Source organism: Pseudochaenichthys georgianus, chromosome 19 (genome assembly GCF_902827115.2).
Source record: "Pseudochaenichthys georgianus chromosome 19, fPseGeo1.2, whole genome shotgun sequence".
Lineage (NCBI taxonomy): Eukaryota > Metazoa > Chordata > Actinopteri > Perciformes > Channichthyidae > Pseudochaenichthys > Pseudochaenichthys georgianus.
In genome coordinates this window covers 8,743,570-8,759,023 of record NC_047521.1, presented here as the reverse complement: position 1 = coordinate 8,759,023, position 15,454 = coordinate 8,743,570, and the positions used below count along the sequence as shown (strand labels likewise).

The 15,454-nt window shown below is 42.4% G+C and overlaps 1 protein-coding gene across 1 annotated transcript in view; it reads left to right on the top strand.

Annotated features, from left to right (window-relative positions):
• Window positions 1-15,454, top strand: part of srcap (Snf2-related CREBBP activator protein) — a 42,644-nt gene that overhangs the window by 15,286 nt on the left and 11,904 nt on the right. Inside the window, exons 15-28 of the mRNA XM_071206819.1 lie at window positions 3,697-3,866; window positions 6,317-6,646; window positions 7,110-7,296; window positions 7,416-7,585; window positions 8,137-8,279; window positions 8,377-8,592; window positions 9,137-9,298; window positions 9,844-9,984; window positions 10,652-10,981; window positions 12,070-12,245; window positions 12,850-13,163; window positions 13,257-13,464; window positions 13,997-14,161; window positions 14,359-14,555. Coding sequence (XP_071062920.1) covers window positions 3,697-3,866; window positions 6,317-6,646; window positions 7,110-7,296; window positions 7,416-7,585; window positions 8,137-8,279; window positions 8,377-8,592; window positions 9,137-9,298; window positions 9,844-9,984; window positions 10,652-10,981; window positions 12,070-12,245; window positions 12,850-13,163; window positions 13,257-13,464; window positions 13,997-14,161; window positions 14,359-14,555 — 2,909 coding nt within the window. The remainder of the gene's footprint in view (window positions 1-3,696; window positions 3,867-6,316; window positions 6,647-7,109; window positions 7,297-7,415; window positions 7,586-8,136; window positions 8,280-8,376; window positions 8,593-9,136; window positions 9,299-9,843; window positions 9,985-10,651; window positions 10,982-12,069; window positions 12,246-12,849; window positions 13,164-13,256; window positions 13,465-13,996; window positions 14,162-14,358; window positions 14,556-15,454) is intronic.

The window sequence follows — 15,454 nt, the reverse complement described above, 5'->3', positions numbered from 1 at the left end:
CTTGATCTCATATTCTCAAGGAACTGCACTACTTCTAACCTCTGTGTAAACCCGCTCCACACATCCGATCACTTCTTAATTTCATTCTCTCTACCCCTTTCCAAACATAACAAACTAATCTCTTCTCATCCTGCACCTGTCCGCCGTAACCTTCGTTCCCTCTCCCCCTCTACCTTTGCCTCATCGGTGCTCTCAGCCCTCCCTTCCTCTGACTCGTTCCAACTCCTGCCTCCAAACTCTGCTGCGGAAACTCTCCTCTCTACTCTCTCATCCTCTCTGGACTCTCTCTGTCCTCTCACATCTCGGCAGGCTCGTCAGTCCCCTCCTGCTCCCTGGCTAAATGACGCACTGCGTGCTAATAGAACCGTCCTTAGGGCAGCAGAGCGGTAACGGTGGAAATCCAAACACCATGACGACCTCCTAACCTATCAGGCTCTCCTCTCCTCTTTCTCTGCTTCGATCTCTCAGGCAAGAAGCACTTTCTTTCAAGATAAGATCCAATCTTCCTATTCCAATCCCAAAAAACTATTTTCCATCTTCTCCACCCTCTTGGACCCTCCCAAAGCCCCTCCCCCCTCCTCACTTCTGTCAAGCGACTTTGTTAACCACTTTGAAAAAAAGGTTGATGATATTCGCTCTTCTTTTTCTGACTCACCTTTACTTACCGCTGGGTCACCAGACCCTCCTTCCACCCACACACTAACCTCCTTTTCCCCTCTCTCTCCAAGTGAGGTTCTTACCCTCATTACCTCTGCCCGCCCTACCACCTGTCCTCTGGACCCTATCCCTTCAAACCTCCTTCGGACTATCACTCCTGATATTCTACCGTTTCTCTCCCATTTCATCAACACTTCTCTAACTTCTGGTCACTTTCCAAACAGTCTCAAGGAGGCAAGAGTAAACCCTCTCCTAAAGAAACCCACTCTCAACCCGTCTGATGTTATAAACTACAGGCCTGTCTCTCTCCTCCCGTTCCTGTCTAAAACACTTGAACGCGCTGTCTTTAAACAACTCTCCTGTTATCTCCATCAGAACAACCTTCTGGATCCGCACCAGTCTGGTTTCAAGGCAGGTCACTCCACAGAAACTGCTCTCATTGCTGTCACTGAGGAACTGCACACTGCTAAAGCAGCATCCCTCTCCTCTGTCATCATCCTGTTGGACCTGTCTGCTGCATTCGACACGGTGAACCATCAGATCCTCCTTCGCACTCTCCAAGAACTTGGAGTTTCAGGCTTTGCACTTTCCCTCCTCACCTCATACCTCAAAGACCGTACCTACAGGGTAACTTGGAGAGGGTCCGAGTCCGACCCTTGTCAATTAACTACAGGGGTCCCTCAGGGCTCTGTTCTTGGTCCCCTCCTCTTCTCCCTGTACACAAACTCGCTCGGGTCAGTCATTAGCCCGCATGGTTTTTCATACCACTGCTACGCTGACGACACCCAATTAATTCTGTCCTTTCCCCGCTCAGAGACCCAGGTCGTCGCACGCATCTCTGCTTGTCTAGCTGACATCTCTCAGTGGATGTCTGCTCATCACCTCAAGCTCAACCTTGACAAGACTGAACTGCTTTTTCTTCCGGGAAAAGATTGTCCCACTCTTGACCTGACAATCAACATCGGCACCTCTGTTGTTTCCCCGTCTCAGACTGCAAGGAATCTGGGTGTGATCCTAACATTATATATTCCTCACTGCAAACATCGCTGCTACAACCCGTTGTTGCAAATACACGCTTTACAACATCAGGAGGATACGTCCCCAGCTGACCCAGAAAGCCACGCAGGTTCTGGCCCAGGCTCTCGTCACCTCACGCCTAGACTACTGCAACTCCCTCCTGGCTGGTCTACCTGCATGTGCCATCCGACCTCTGCAGCTCATCCAGAATGCAGCTGCTCGTCTGGTCTTCAACCTTCCTAAATGTTCCCACGCTCCTCCGCTCCCTTCACTGGCTTCCGGTAACTGCTAGACCCTCGCTGCACCCTCGCTGCGAGGGGGACCCAAGTTCCCATCAGCAAAAACGGAATGGAATGAGCTCCCCATTGACATCAGGACAGCAGAAAGCTTACACAACTTCCGGCGCAGACTGAAAACTCATCTCTTTCGACTCCACCTCGAGCGATAGAATTACTAACTAAGAACTGCTAACGGAGCACTTATATACTAATAAAGGACTGGCTTATCTATAGCCAGTTGAGTAGCACTTGAAATGTTTGGCTCTATGAAACCTGATGTACTTTATGATTCTGTTTTCTTCAAGGTTGTGTCTTCCTGGTCGAATGTACTTATTGTAAGTCGCTTTGGATAAAAGCGTCAGCTAAATGTAATGTAATTGTGCTAGAGTAAAAGTAGAAGTACTCAGATCTTGTACTTTAATAAAAGTATAGTACTCGGATCTTCTACTTGAGTAAAAGTAGAAGTACTCAGGTCTTGTACTTTAGTAGAAGTACTCAGATCTTGTACTTAATAAAAGTAGAAGTACTAGAGTGTAGGAATACACTCTAGTACATAAAATGTTCCTCAAGTAAAAGTATAAAAGTATTCTCATCAAAATATAGTGAAAGTAGCGACAGTAAAAGTAGTCGTTGTGCAGATTGGTCCATTTCAGAATAATATATATGATATGTTTTTATAATGATTGATCATGAAAGTGTTCTCAAAGCTGGTAAAGGTGCAGCTAGTTTGAATGACTTTGTATACTGCAGGGTAGCTGGTGGATTTACTCCAGGTGGAACTAAAGTCTGATTTAACACTTGATTATATTTCACATCATTCATCCAGATCTGTGAAGTAACTAAAGGTATTAAATACATGTAGTGGAGTAGAAGTACACCATGTACCTCTGAATTGTAGAAGTACAAAGTAGCAAAACATTGAAATACTTAAATAAAGTACAAGTATCTCAACATTTTACCCACGTATAGTACTTGTTGAGTTTATGAACTTAGTTACTTTACACCAGTGGCTATACAGATAGAAAGACTAAGCCTTGCACAGAGGCATGAAAATACATTTTCAAAATGCTCAACAGTGCTGCCAGAATTATAAACTCACTGCAACACAATTAAAATAAATGCTTTTATATATTTCTATTGGATGTGACTCTTTGGCGTTTCTGTTATTATTGACACTGCTGCTTTAGTTGTTCTGACTGCTAAAATCCTGTTATTCCTCATGTTAAAGCCGATATTCCGGGGGGTCGGGGGCTCGGATCCTTGTCACCTTTTTCATACCTGATGAGTTTGCATCCCTGACTACAGTTGCTTCAGCGTGTAGAAGCTAGTAAGCCTACGATTTGATTTGTTTTAGATGGGCACTACATGTTTCATATGCAGACCTTATTTTCCTGTTCCATGTTAAAATAAACCATTTTTAGTGGTAATTTTGTTTGGTCGTGGAAAATTAGGTAAAGGTCATTGAGAAGTCATTGGTGAAAAAGTGTATGAACCCTGAGTGATGATGTGGATGTAAATGGCAACTTTACTAGTTTTGGGGGAGGCATTCTAACGGAAGGCAACTATTCTATTTTCCTACAAATTGCATTATTTCTGGTGAGCAAATGTTCCACTACAAGTCTACAGTGAGATGGATGTGGTCATAGTTAGTTGTAACCAAGCACCAAGGACGTGAGCTCGCCGTTATCCATCTCGTTCTCTTTTTACACTCATGGTTGTAACCATATTGTTTGTTTTTTCTTAGGGCTGGACGAAGCCTAATGCTTTCCACGTGTGCATCACTTCGTACAAGCTGGTGCTGCAGGACCACCAGGCGTTCCGACGCAAGTCCTGGAGATACCTGATCCTGGACGAGGCACAAAACATCAAGAACTTCAAGTCCCAGCGCTGGCAGAGCCTGCTGAACTTCAACAGGTCAGTAATGATTTTTAATTTTAAATAGACATGTACTAACTAAGGGTTCTAAAATAATAAAAACAATGTAATAAAAAATAATCTGGTTTCCCCCCAAACCTCCAAAATGAAGAAGCACCACAAAAGAAGTTAGCACTAGAAGAGCCGTTGCTTAAGGCTCAAACATGCAACCCTGCCTCTGCAGACACGCACCAGCTGGCCAGTGACATTTAAGTTGACTTACTTGCTGTTCTTTGTCCCTTCTAAACTTTATACAGGGGATATGTGCTCTGACTGAAATGCAGGTTTAAATGCCTTCTTTGTTTTATGTTATGTCCCTACTATCCAAACCGTCTCTTTGCAGGTTTAAATAAATATGGTTACAAAAAGATACTGGGACCAGAGTTCCCATTAGAATATTTTTTTGCCGGTCAACATGTCCGTTAAAGTTGAAATCTTCCGGACAAAATGAAAAAAGTGCCGGTCAAAGGTCTTCTTTGTTATTTATTAAGCTTTAAAACAAATGGATTTGATTCGATATTAAACAAACTAATTATATTAGATTAACTATTCAAAAGTGTTCAGTAATTTACAATAACACGGGAATAATAAACGGAGCGCTCTCTCTCTCTCTCCTGACAGCCCGTCAGTATCATGCAGCTCGCGGATCAGTAATGAGTGACCCGACAGTAAAACTAAACTCATCTATAACTAGTTTAGGTAGTTTGAGAAGTAATTAAAATAGCTACGTGTGATATTCTAACCTGAAGTGTGTGTGTTGTTCCGCTCACCGCTGCAGGTGATTATGCAGAGCTGTGTGTCAACTCGTCAGCAGCAGCTGATCTCTCTCTCAGATTAGACTTCACTCGCGTTTATGTCCATATCGATCAGATCCAGCTAGTTCTAGCTAATGATATGACTACCTGCTTATTAAAAGACACCTAAACAATAAGCGTCGCTATGCAACCGGGTGAGGCCGCAAAGTATAGCGCAGCATTATGCATTTGTTTACATGCCCACCGGAACCCCGAGGCATTACCAACAGATCAACGCACAATCAATACAGGACATCTCTTTCTCCACATTAAGTGTTAGACATGAGAATTTACTATTCTTGTCTGTCACATACTCTTTTGTCTGTCACATAAGTGGCGCAAGTTGCACAACTGATGCGGTATTGCGCTATGGGGAAATTATTTTGACCGGACATTTTGACCGGAGAGATTTAGATTTGCCGATCTTCAGCATATTTTACCGGTCATAGTCCGGTAATTACCGGCTAACGGGAACTCTGACTAGGACACTTTAAATGCATTGGTGCACGTTACTTTTGAAAGGTTTTGAGAGGGATCAGTTTTTAAAATTTCAATCGAACATTTTGTGGTAGTAGGCCAATACGTTTTACGGATATCAGTAATGCAAGCAATGACAAGTTTTGATTATACAAAATGATTTGCTGTGATTGAAGCATTACATTTAGCCTGCAGAGTCTGGCAAACATCCATGTGTCCATTTTTCCAAAAGCACTTTAACCCTGATATTAAGCATTCCGTATATGACATATTACCCTAGTAGACGCGGATGATCGTGGATCCAGCATTATTTTTAGAAATAAGAAAATCTGTACAGATGTTTTATGCAAGCATTATGTACCAAGTACTCTTGTACAAAATGGCACATTCAACGATGCTTTTCTGTCTTTAAGCTGCCGCTTGTCACAAATAGTCAGTGTGCTGTAGAGAATATGCTATAATTTAACATGAGCCATGTTTAACTTTTAATTAATCCCCGAAATACATCCAAGCACGTAACTGTTTATCCACAGGTCACAGTGGTGTAGATGTGAATGTTAACTAGCTTATCCTACAAATAATATTTATTTTTCTTGTTTTTTTTTTATCAAAGTGGCTGTAATTAGACTAACTAGTCATCATTTGGCTGGAGGCCTGTTCCAGCTGGTGGCAATTTATCACGGGTATGTGGAGCTTCAAGGAGAAGCTGAACACACTGTTTTATTACACACAAGCTTTTAGACATAGATCTTCTTCAGCCGTACCCAGTACATGGAGACAGAAAGAGCACTTATATGGGCACTCCAATAAAAAAAAAACATATCTATATAAGCGTATCTTGAACGCAACATTCTTGAACTCGGGTCTTGTAGTCCTAAGAGATGTTTTCTGCCCATTTGTGACGGATTGCATATTAGTGATTGAAGGGATGATAGACAATTATTTTTCCTATGCTAATACTAAGCCGTTTTAAAGCTAATTTACCGACAACTACTGTATAAAAAGTTATACATGCAAACAAACAACAATGATAACAAATAATAGATAAACTATCAGTCATAACTTCTGAAATAATGACAAATTCACCTATAGGTCCCAAACAGAAAGGTATATACAACATCTCTAAAATGTACAATAAATCTTTCTGCATATATCAACATGTTGATTTCCCTTTTACAGCCACCGACGCCTGCTGCTGACAGGAACTCCTCTCCAGAACAGCCTGATGGAGCTGTGGTCTCTGATGCACTTCCTCATGCCCCACGTCTTCCAGTCCCACCGCGAGTTCAAGGAATGGTTCTCCAACCCGCTGACGGGAATGATCGAGGGCAGCCAGGAGTACAATGAGGGCCTGGTCAAGAGGCTGCACAAGGTGCTGAGGCCGTTCCTGCTCAGGAGGATCAAGATCGACGTGGAGAAGCAGATGCCCAAAAAATACGAGCATGTTGTGCGCTGTCGCCTCTCCAAGAGACAACGGTTTCTCTACGATGACTTCATGGCACAGGCCTCGTAAGTTACTACACCTCAGAGATGATCCAGTACACAACAAACATCTTTTTGGGATTTAAAATGTATTATGAGCCTCCTAAAGATTTCTACTTGGGAAAAGCAGATTATTTTTTAAAGATGGATTTAAAGGCACACTCGTATACAAATTATATTAATGAATTAAGATTGTTGTACAGTGGGTTGCCGAGTCATCTCTGACTATAGAATATGATTGACCTACATGGCAAAGGGTTTGTGCTGTTTTGGGGTATACACATTATTCTGTATTATTCTATTTAGCTTGGTCTACTCAATAAAAAGTTTAGTTATCATTAGTCCAAGAAGTTTGGGCTTTTTTGGTTAAATCAAACAATCACATACCCTGTTTTCTATTTGATTTATTCCCATAAATAGCTTTAATGCTTGAAGTGTTTATTACCGGTGTTTTTCTCTTGTCTTACTAGCGTTTGTTTCTGTTTCACAGGACCCGGGAAACGCTGGCGAGCGGTCACTTCATGTCTGTGATTAACATCTTAATGCAGCTCCGCAAAGTGTGCAACCACCCCAACCTGTTCGACCCTCGGCCCATCCAGTCGCCCTTCATCACCAAGCCCATTGTTTTCCATACAGCCTCTCTGGCGATGGATGCTCTGGAGGTTTCCCCTTTGAAGGTTAGCTTTAAAGGAAAAACTGAAAAAGCTTTAATTTGGTCCCAATGTATTTTTTTTGTAAATTCTGTAATGCTGAGGAGTGGATGTTTAAATGTATTACTTTGTTTTTGTGTCACCAGCGCTGCGACCTTTCAATGTTTGACCTTGTTGGTTTGGAGAGCCGTGTGTCCCGCTACCAGGCAGACATCTTCCTGCCACGCCACAAGGTCAACCGGCAACTCATCCAGGAGGTCATGGATTACCCTGAACCCCCTCCGAGACCTAAACCGGTCCGCATGAAGGTCAACAGGTACGCAGTGCAAATACTTTTATAACCACACATTGTGTAGCCAAACCCAAATGGCTTTCCCAGAATAGTACAGCTGAACCTACATCAGTATTCTCAATTTAAATATCAATGTGTCAGTCTAGAAAAGCTGACCTACAAACAAAAGTCAATCCAGATTATTTTTTAAATACTAAATCCAAACAGTTTTCATCTTGCTCGATGCAATACAAAGATTGATATTAAACTTCTTAAGTTGCATTAAAATGTGTGGCCAGGCAACCATCATAGTAAATGTTAAGATGATGTCTTGCTTAATTTTCCCGTGATCAATTGACAATCTATAAAGCAAACAGTTTTGGTGAGTGTGGACAAACATGCAAGTGATCATAGTAAAACTGTTTGATTTTGATTAGAAAACACCACTTTTTGGATAACTGTAAACTAATTAAAATAAAGGGAAAAAAGGAAACAAATAAATTGAGCACTTTGGAAAAGTTGGTGTAAAATGTATTATAAAAATCAATAAATTAAGACTGATTGATCTTTTGTTTGTTGGTCTGTCTCTGCTTTAGGATGTTCCAGCCGCCTCCTAAAAGTGATAACCGACCGGTCCTCCTGATGAATAAACCCACCTGCTCAGTGCCTCCTGCAGCACAGACCCCCAAATCTCTAGTTGCTGAAATCTCCACAGCTGCTGCTCCTGTGGTTCAACAAGGCACGTGAAAAGGAACATTTATTTATCCTCTAAATGAATCTTACATTTGCAGATCTTTTTATTATTTTTCGCCTAATGCTTTTTCCTTTTCTTTTAGTGGTGTGTACAGTGGCAACCACGGCCCCCCCTCGCCTGCCCATGCATCCAACTGCTCAAATTGCGGTGAGAGCCAGCGCTCCAAAGCCAGTGCTGACCGTTCGGCCTCCCACTGCTTCCTGCACCACCAGCATCGCCGCTCATCCAGGCCCTGTCCCCGGCAGCGTCCTGCCCCAGAGGGTGCTGCTCAGTCCGGACATGCAGGCCAGGTTGCCTTGTAAGTGTAGAGCAGTGTTTCTCAAACTTTTTCATACCAAGGACCACTTAACCAATAAAAAAACACTCGCGGACCACCTAACTCCACAAATATCCAAAATCACATCCTTTTTCTAGAACAGATTACAAATCGGCTGAAAATGGTACAAACAAGTGGCTACATGTGTGATGAAGGTGTTGCGCTGGGCTTGAAACTTAAGCTCGCTCCATTGCGGAGATATTCCCGCGAGAGTGTGGAAATCTTAAATGTATTTATTTATTTATTTGAATACTAGCTGTCAGTTTGATTTCATATTTAAAAAAAAAAAAAAAAAACTTTAGTAACTTTAATTTAAAATGGCCAATTAAATCTTATATAAAATATCTTTCAATATTCAATAAAAACATATTTCATAGTTTTTATTTGTGATTCAATGTGCATGTCGGTATATATATTTGTTTAATAACATAGCAGCTAGAGAAGCACACACTTATTAAAACAAACATTATACACATGTAATTTTGTTTTTAATCCTGTTTTTTTTTTCTTTGTCTTCCTTCCTCAGCTGGTGAGGTAGTGAGCATAGCCCAGCTGGCCTCCCTGGCAGGGCGTCCTGTGTCATGTCAGGGCAGTAAACCTGTCACCTTCCAGCTGCAGGGCAACAAGCTGACTCTGTCTGGAGCCCAGCTCCACCAGGTCCCAGCAGCTTCCCCACGCTCTGTGCAAGGTTCGTTTTCCTTTGTACTCGCTGCAGATGAATGAAGGGACTGTGTTTTATCTGCCACTTAAAGTTATTAACACACCAACAAGATTTCATAGGTAGGTGATTGTGGTCACAATTTGGATTTTCTTCATTTATTCTGTGAAGTATTTAATAATAATACAAATGTTATTCTGCTCCAAAAAGCTACTTATGCCTCTATAAGTTGTATCATGGAATGACCAAAGCGAAAGATAATGGGAGGAATTTGCAATTTTTGCATTAACCTCCTATGTATTTATATGGAAAGAATACTTAGTGTAGTTCAGGGGGTCAAAATATGTTTTTATGGATAATTGTTGGTTTTACAACTGACTTTTCAAAGTAATTGTGCATGCAAAAATAGAAGAAAAAAGTTTGCTATGTTACATGTATCAAATAGTTTAAATCTCATCTCTTAATAAAGAAATGATTGGAGTCATTAGGTATGTTGTATGCAATGCGGTTACTGGAGAATCTGAGTAGAAAAACGTCCCTGATCATAACCCGTCTGTATTCCTCTCACGCTGCAGGTAATGTGATGCACCTGGTGACCAGCGGGATGCAGCACCACCTCATCAGCCAGACCACCCAGGTGACAGTCCAGAGCGCAGTCAGCACCTCCGCCACTGCTCCAGCTTCCAATCGGATGCCTCACAATATCACAGCGCAAGGTTTTTCCCCTTTCTCAAACTCCCTCTTTCATGTTCTGGCCCTTAACAAAGTAATTCTTATATTAAATGGCTTTCATTTAATTCTGAACATCCGAAATATCCAAGTCTTGACTTTAATCTAACAAAAGCTAATTTTGCCTGGAAATGTATGTTATTATTTTCTTTTTTGGATTTTATCCTATGACTACAGCAAATGATGACGGCCATTGTAGATACATAAAATGAAGGACCCTGGGGGAGATGGTAATATTCAGAGAAAAAAGATTGAAGTTATACATTTAAAAGAAAAACAACCCAAATATTCTGAGATTAAAGTAATACATTTGCAAGAGACACCTCATCATACTGCAGATGGTAAACGGGGAATAACTTGCATACTTTAGAGGAGAGGTGCTCTCCTTGACAATGTCTCTTTTTAAAGTCTCATTGCTTATGATCATATTGTATATTTGGACAAAAGTATTTCCTTATTACTACATCTGATAGAAAAGCATAACTGTCATGCTTATCCAACCTTTTTCTCTCAGAATGTGTTTAATCTTAGTATATACTCTTTAATTATTGCTTTTTTCCCTCTGACTGTTACCCCTTTCAGCTCCTTGATAATGTTTTTACCTAGAACAGCTCAAATTTGTTCTCACGACTGATATATTTGATGTTCCCTCAGTGGTCCCCTCCTTGGTGAGCAGCCCAGGTGTGGTGAAGATCGTTGTGCGTCAGACAGCAGGCAAGGACGGTGGACCCGTGCCGACCCTGGCAGTGGCCCCTTCCCCTCGTTTTGGTCCTCTGGCCTCCCTTTCCCCTCACCCTCACGCCACCATAACCCCAGTTAGAATCCCAGCTCCACTGCAAATTGCCCAGCGCACCCCCGGTCCTGCTACTGCTCACTACACCATAGCTCCTCCTGGAAACCCTAGCTCTACCCCAAACCAGCTCCACCCCCCTCGCCCCATCCTCAAGGTAGTGCAGCCCCCTCCACCGAGCACAGAGCAGCCAGGTGAGAGCAAGAGCTGGAGATATTGTTCTCTCTCAGCGTTGATTCATTTCGCTGCATGCATGCATGACGGGCAAAACAAGGTCACAATGTTATGCAACTAATATTTAGCTTTTTTTTTTACTTAGTTATGCAAACATCTGATGCGCTAAGCAGATACAAACATGCAGGGCAGTTTAGGCGGTTTCAGGAAAGTATTTAAAAACCAGTGAGGTGAATTTGAGTCAAATTCCTCGTACCTGTAAACCTACCTGGTAATAAACCTGATTCTGATTAAAGATCCAGACCAGTCTATGATCCAGACATGTTTTTAAGACGTAGAGAAATCCTCTGCTTCAAATAATAATAATTTGTGTCTTATACGTTTTTTTCCATGTAAAAGTAACATTCTTAGGAAGAATGTCTTCCAATGACGTCTACACCTTTATCCTCATTAAAAAAACAAAACGATATATGCATTTAAATAGCAAGGCTACGTTAGGGGGTCATGGCGTTTTAGAAAGTAGATTTCTCGTGTAGAATAAAGACTTTCGTGTATACAGTCAAACCAGCTTTCAAATTGGATTTTTACCTGTACGCACATGTGTATGTGTGTGGCATAAGAATGCAGACAAGCACAGCATGGTGGCAATATAGAAAAGGAAAGCGGTAAATACAGGGAAAGATGCAACCTTGAATTAAGCATTACTCTATCAAAATGTTGACTAAAAAGGTAACACAAAGTAGATTCTAGAAGTCCAAATAACTCTGAATATTTGACTTTTTAGTACATTATTGATACATTAGCGCTGTCAGGAAAAGATTTGCTCTGTCGCACTCCTACCAACCCAGCATCTTGCATCTCTAAAACTACAAAAAGAAACTACAGTGGATTTAACCGGTTAATGTGCTATTGTTTATTTCAAGATTTGACCAACAAGTTGTAGCCATCAAAGAAATACAAATGTTTTAAGTCAGAAAAGCAAGTTTTAGAAGCTAGTTTAACTTAATGACTGAAGTAAATTCATAAAGAATTGAATCCCAAATCTATGATTATTTATATTTCCCTGGTTATTGACACAGCTCTGCTTTCTGCTCCATCCTCCCCTTAGCTCCAGTTCAGGTGAGCTCCTCGTCCTCTGCGTCCAAACCCCTGGCAGCACCGCATGAGAGCAGCAGCAGCAGCAGCAGTCAAACACCAGCTACCACTAAGTCCAGGCCCAGTGCAAAACCCCTCCCTCCACCCAGGAGAAGGCCGCCACCACCTCCCCGCTCTCCTTTCCACTTGGTAAGCAAGCTGTACCCGTGATGTTGATAATCAACAGACATCAGAGAAAATATCTTGGCACAGTTAAATTCTGCCATATTTAAGTGTATCTGTCTCATAACAAAAATAGTTTGAGAATATTTTTTTGTCGCAACAGTATTGCTAGAAACCACATTTTAATCATGTAAAGACAAACAAGTCCACTGCGAAACTGCACAAAACAAGACCCCCTTAATATAGATTCATAAAATAAAATGTTCTGTTTATGATTTCATGAAATAACTTCTGTGCTGAGGTCCCGGAAAATACATACAAACTATTTCCTAATTATCATTTATCAACCGACTTTATTTATTACTTTGTATGCTCTCAGATGAATAGATTGGGATAACTGGGATACATAGAATGACTCCAGACTATATGCTAAAAAAGTGGGGCACTTTGTTTGGCATTAGTTTGAGTTTTAGATTTGTAAATGTAGTTCAATGGTGTTTACACATTTCCTGTGAATGTACCTCTTTGATAAAAAAACAAGATAATTAACACTAACTTTTAAAGCTGAAACACGTTATTGCTGATTTATCATCTTGTGTTACCTGCTAAAATGTACTCTCCTACTCCACAGGCATGGATGGCAGACAGCCAGAAACAGCAGCGTGACAGCCGACTGGACTTCATCATTAGAGTGAACGAGAACCGCTGTGCAGCGAAGCCCATGTATGGCCGAGAGGTTCTGAACTTCCTGACTTTTCTCCCTGGAAGCCATCCCTCGCCGGCCCCCCTGAGCGCTCGGGGGGAGTGGGGCCGCTCGGGTCACAGCAGCGCTCTGTACGCTCAGTGGCAAAACAAATCTGACTTCTGGTTCCAGAGTCAAGCCGTGAGAGAGGCCATCCACAGCATTGATGACAGACTGGAGCTGCTCAATCCCATTATAGACAGGTCGATGACTGATGGGAATTATGGCATGAAACTTTTCCGGGGAACAAAGAGGAACAATTTGTGACTTAACTGTTGTTTATTTTGCCCAATTAGGTTTACATTTGCGATTCCCCCAGTGGAGGCTCGTCCGATCTCCATGCACTGCTGCCACCCTCCACCCTCCCTGAGCCACAAGCAGGCCGTCTTCTCCACTCAGCTGTCGGCTCAAGTCACTCCGCTGGCTCGCAGTCTCCATCGTATCCAGTGTTACACGCGGACCCAGTTCCCGGACCTGAGGCTCATACAGTATGATTGCGGTAAGGTGGCATTATGCTCTTTTTGTAGCATGTTTGAGAGAATCGGAGCTGTGTAGTGAGTTTGTTTCGACCTAATGTGATAGCATTTTATTATTTAACTGCAAACATAGACTGCATACAGCAATACAACTAATGGAAAAAAAGGAAATGTGGTCGTAGACGTCAACTAGCCACAGGCCTATGGCCAGTTTTTTTTCTTTTCGCTTTGGTCCGTTTTGGTCATAATGACACAAATTAGGTCATATTTTATTATGCATAAATGATATGCCCACCCCAAGCTTACAAGCACCATTATATAGTAATAGAAAGCATAGTAGGCACATTCATTATAACTAATAATAAACTTATAAACTGTCTTAATGTAATCTTAACTTACTGGCATCAAAGTAACAAACCATTGCATTTCCTTAGTCTTCACCAGTACACCAGAGAGCCATATTTATCTGGCATATAAAGCAGTTGCTATTGACGATCTACTATTGGTGACTGTTTGCTTTCCTACATAACTCAATTGTATTCTTCCCATGTACAGGTAAGCTGCAGACTCTGCACACTCTGCTGCGAAAGCTGAAGACAGGAAGCCACAGAGTGTTGATCTTCACTCAGATGACGCGCATGTTAGATGTGCTGGAGCAGTTCCTCAACTACCACGGACACATCTACCTGCGTTTGGATGGCAGCACCCGTGTGGAGATGAGACAGGTTAGAACTAATGCTTTATACCAATAACCATGTTTTGAAATTAAAGTTAGATTTGAAATGTCTCCCATAAGTCACAACAATGTTGTCTTGTTCTTAATATTCTGAAAATCAATAACAACAAAAAATCTATTTAACGCTTCATCAGTCCGGCGTCTCTTTTGCTTATTCTCTGTGCATCTTTTTTTTTTCTTCCTCAGTCTCTCATGGAGCGCTTCAATGCAGACCGGCGTATTTTCTGCTTCATTTTGTCGACTCGCAGCGGAGGTGTAGGGGTGAATCTGACTGGTGCCGACACAGTCGTCTTCTACGACAGCGACTGGAACCCCACCATGGACGCTCAGGCACAGGACCGCTGCCACCGAATCGGCCAGACCAGAGACGTACATATCTACAGGTAACGGCGTTAAAGTGGTTTTACATGAGCAATACAATCCTTTTTAAGAGCGCAGTTCCACTTTCATTTTGACCTTTAGCATTTGATTAAACAAGAAAGAATGAAGCAAGCAGAGTTAGGCCCTGTTTACACGGAGACGGAATGGGTGTTACAGTTCTCTATCGTATGGACGGTTCGTTCACACGAGGCCGTAACGGAACCGCGGAAACAGAGCCCTCAAACGAAAACGGGTCCCAAGGTGGGTAGATCTGCAGACGGAACGCTCTGGGGGGTCAAACGGCTCTGTGTGTACGGCCGATACGCCATAGCCCCGCCTCTCCCCACCTCTCCTGCTCACCCCCGTCATTGCTGATGTGTTTCGCCAACAACAACAGTGTTCCGAGTGTTTCGAGCCAGGTCCCGGTATCTCGCAGGACAGTGCACCCAGCAGGAGCCTCCAGCAGACCCCCCCCGCACGGCAGAGTTTCCGTTAGCCGGTAATTACCGGACTATGACCGGTAAAATATGCTGAAGACCGGCAAATCTAAATCTCTCCGGTCAAAATGTTGCTTATTGTTAAGGTGTCCTTTGACACGCAGGCAGTCATATCATTAGCTATAACTAGCTAGATCTGATCGATATAGACATAAACGCGAGTGAAGTCTAATCGGACAGGAGAGAGAGAGAGATCAGAGATCAGCTGCTGCTGACTGAGACAGCAGCTCTGCATGATCACCTGCAGCTCCGCCCGCTGTGATGGAGCAGTGAGCGGAGCAAAACACACACTTCAAGTTAGATCATCACACCTAGCCATTTGAATTACCTCTCAAACTACCTTAACTAGTTATAAATATGTTTATTTTGACTGTCGGGTGACTCATTACTGGATCAGCCAGCTGCATGAGACGGATACTGACGGT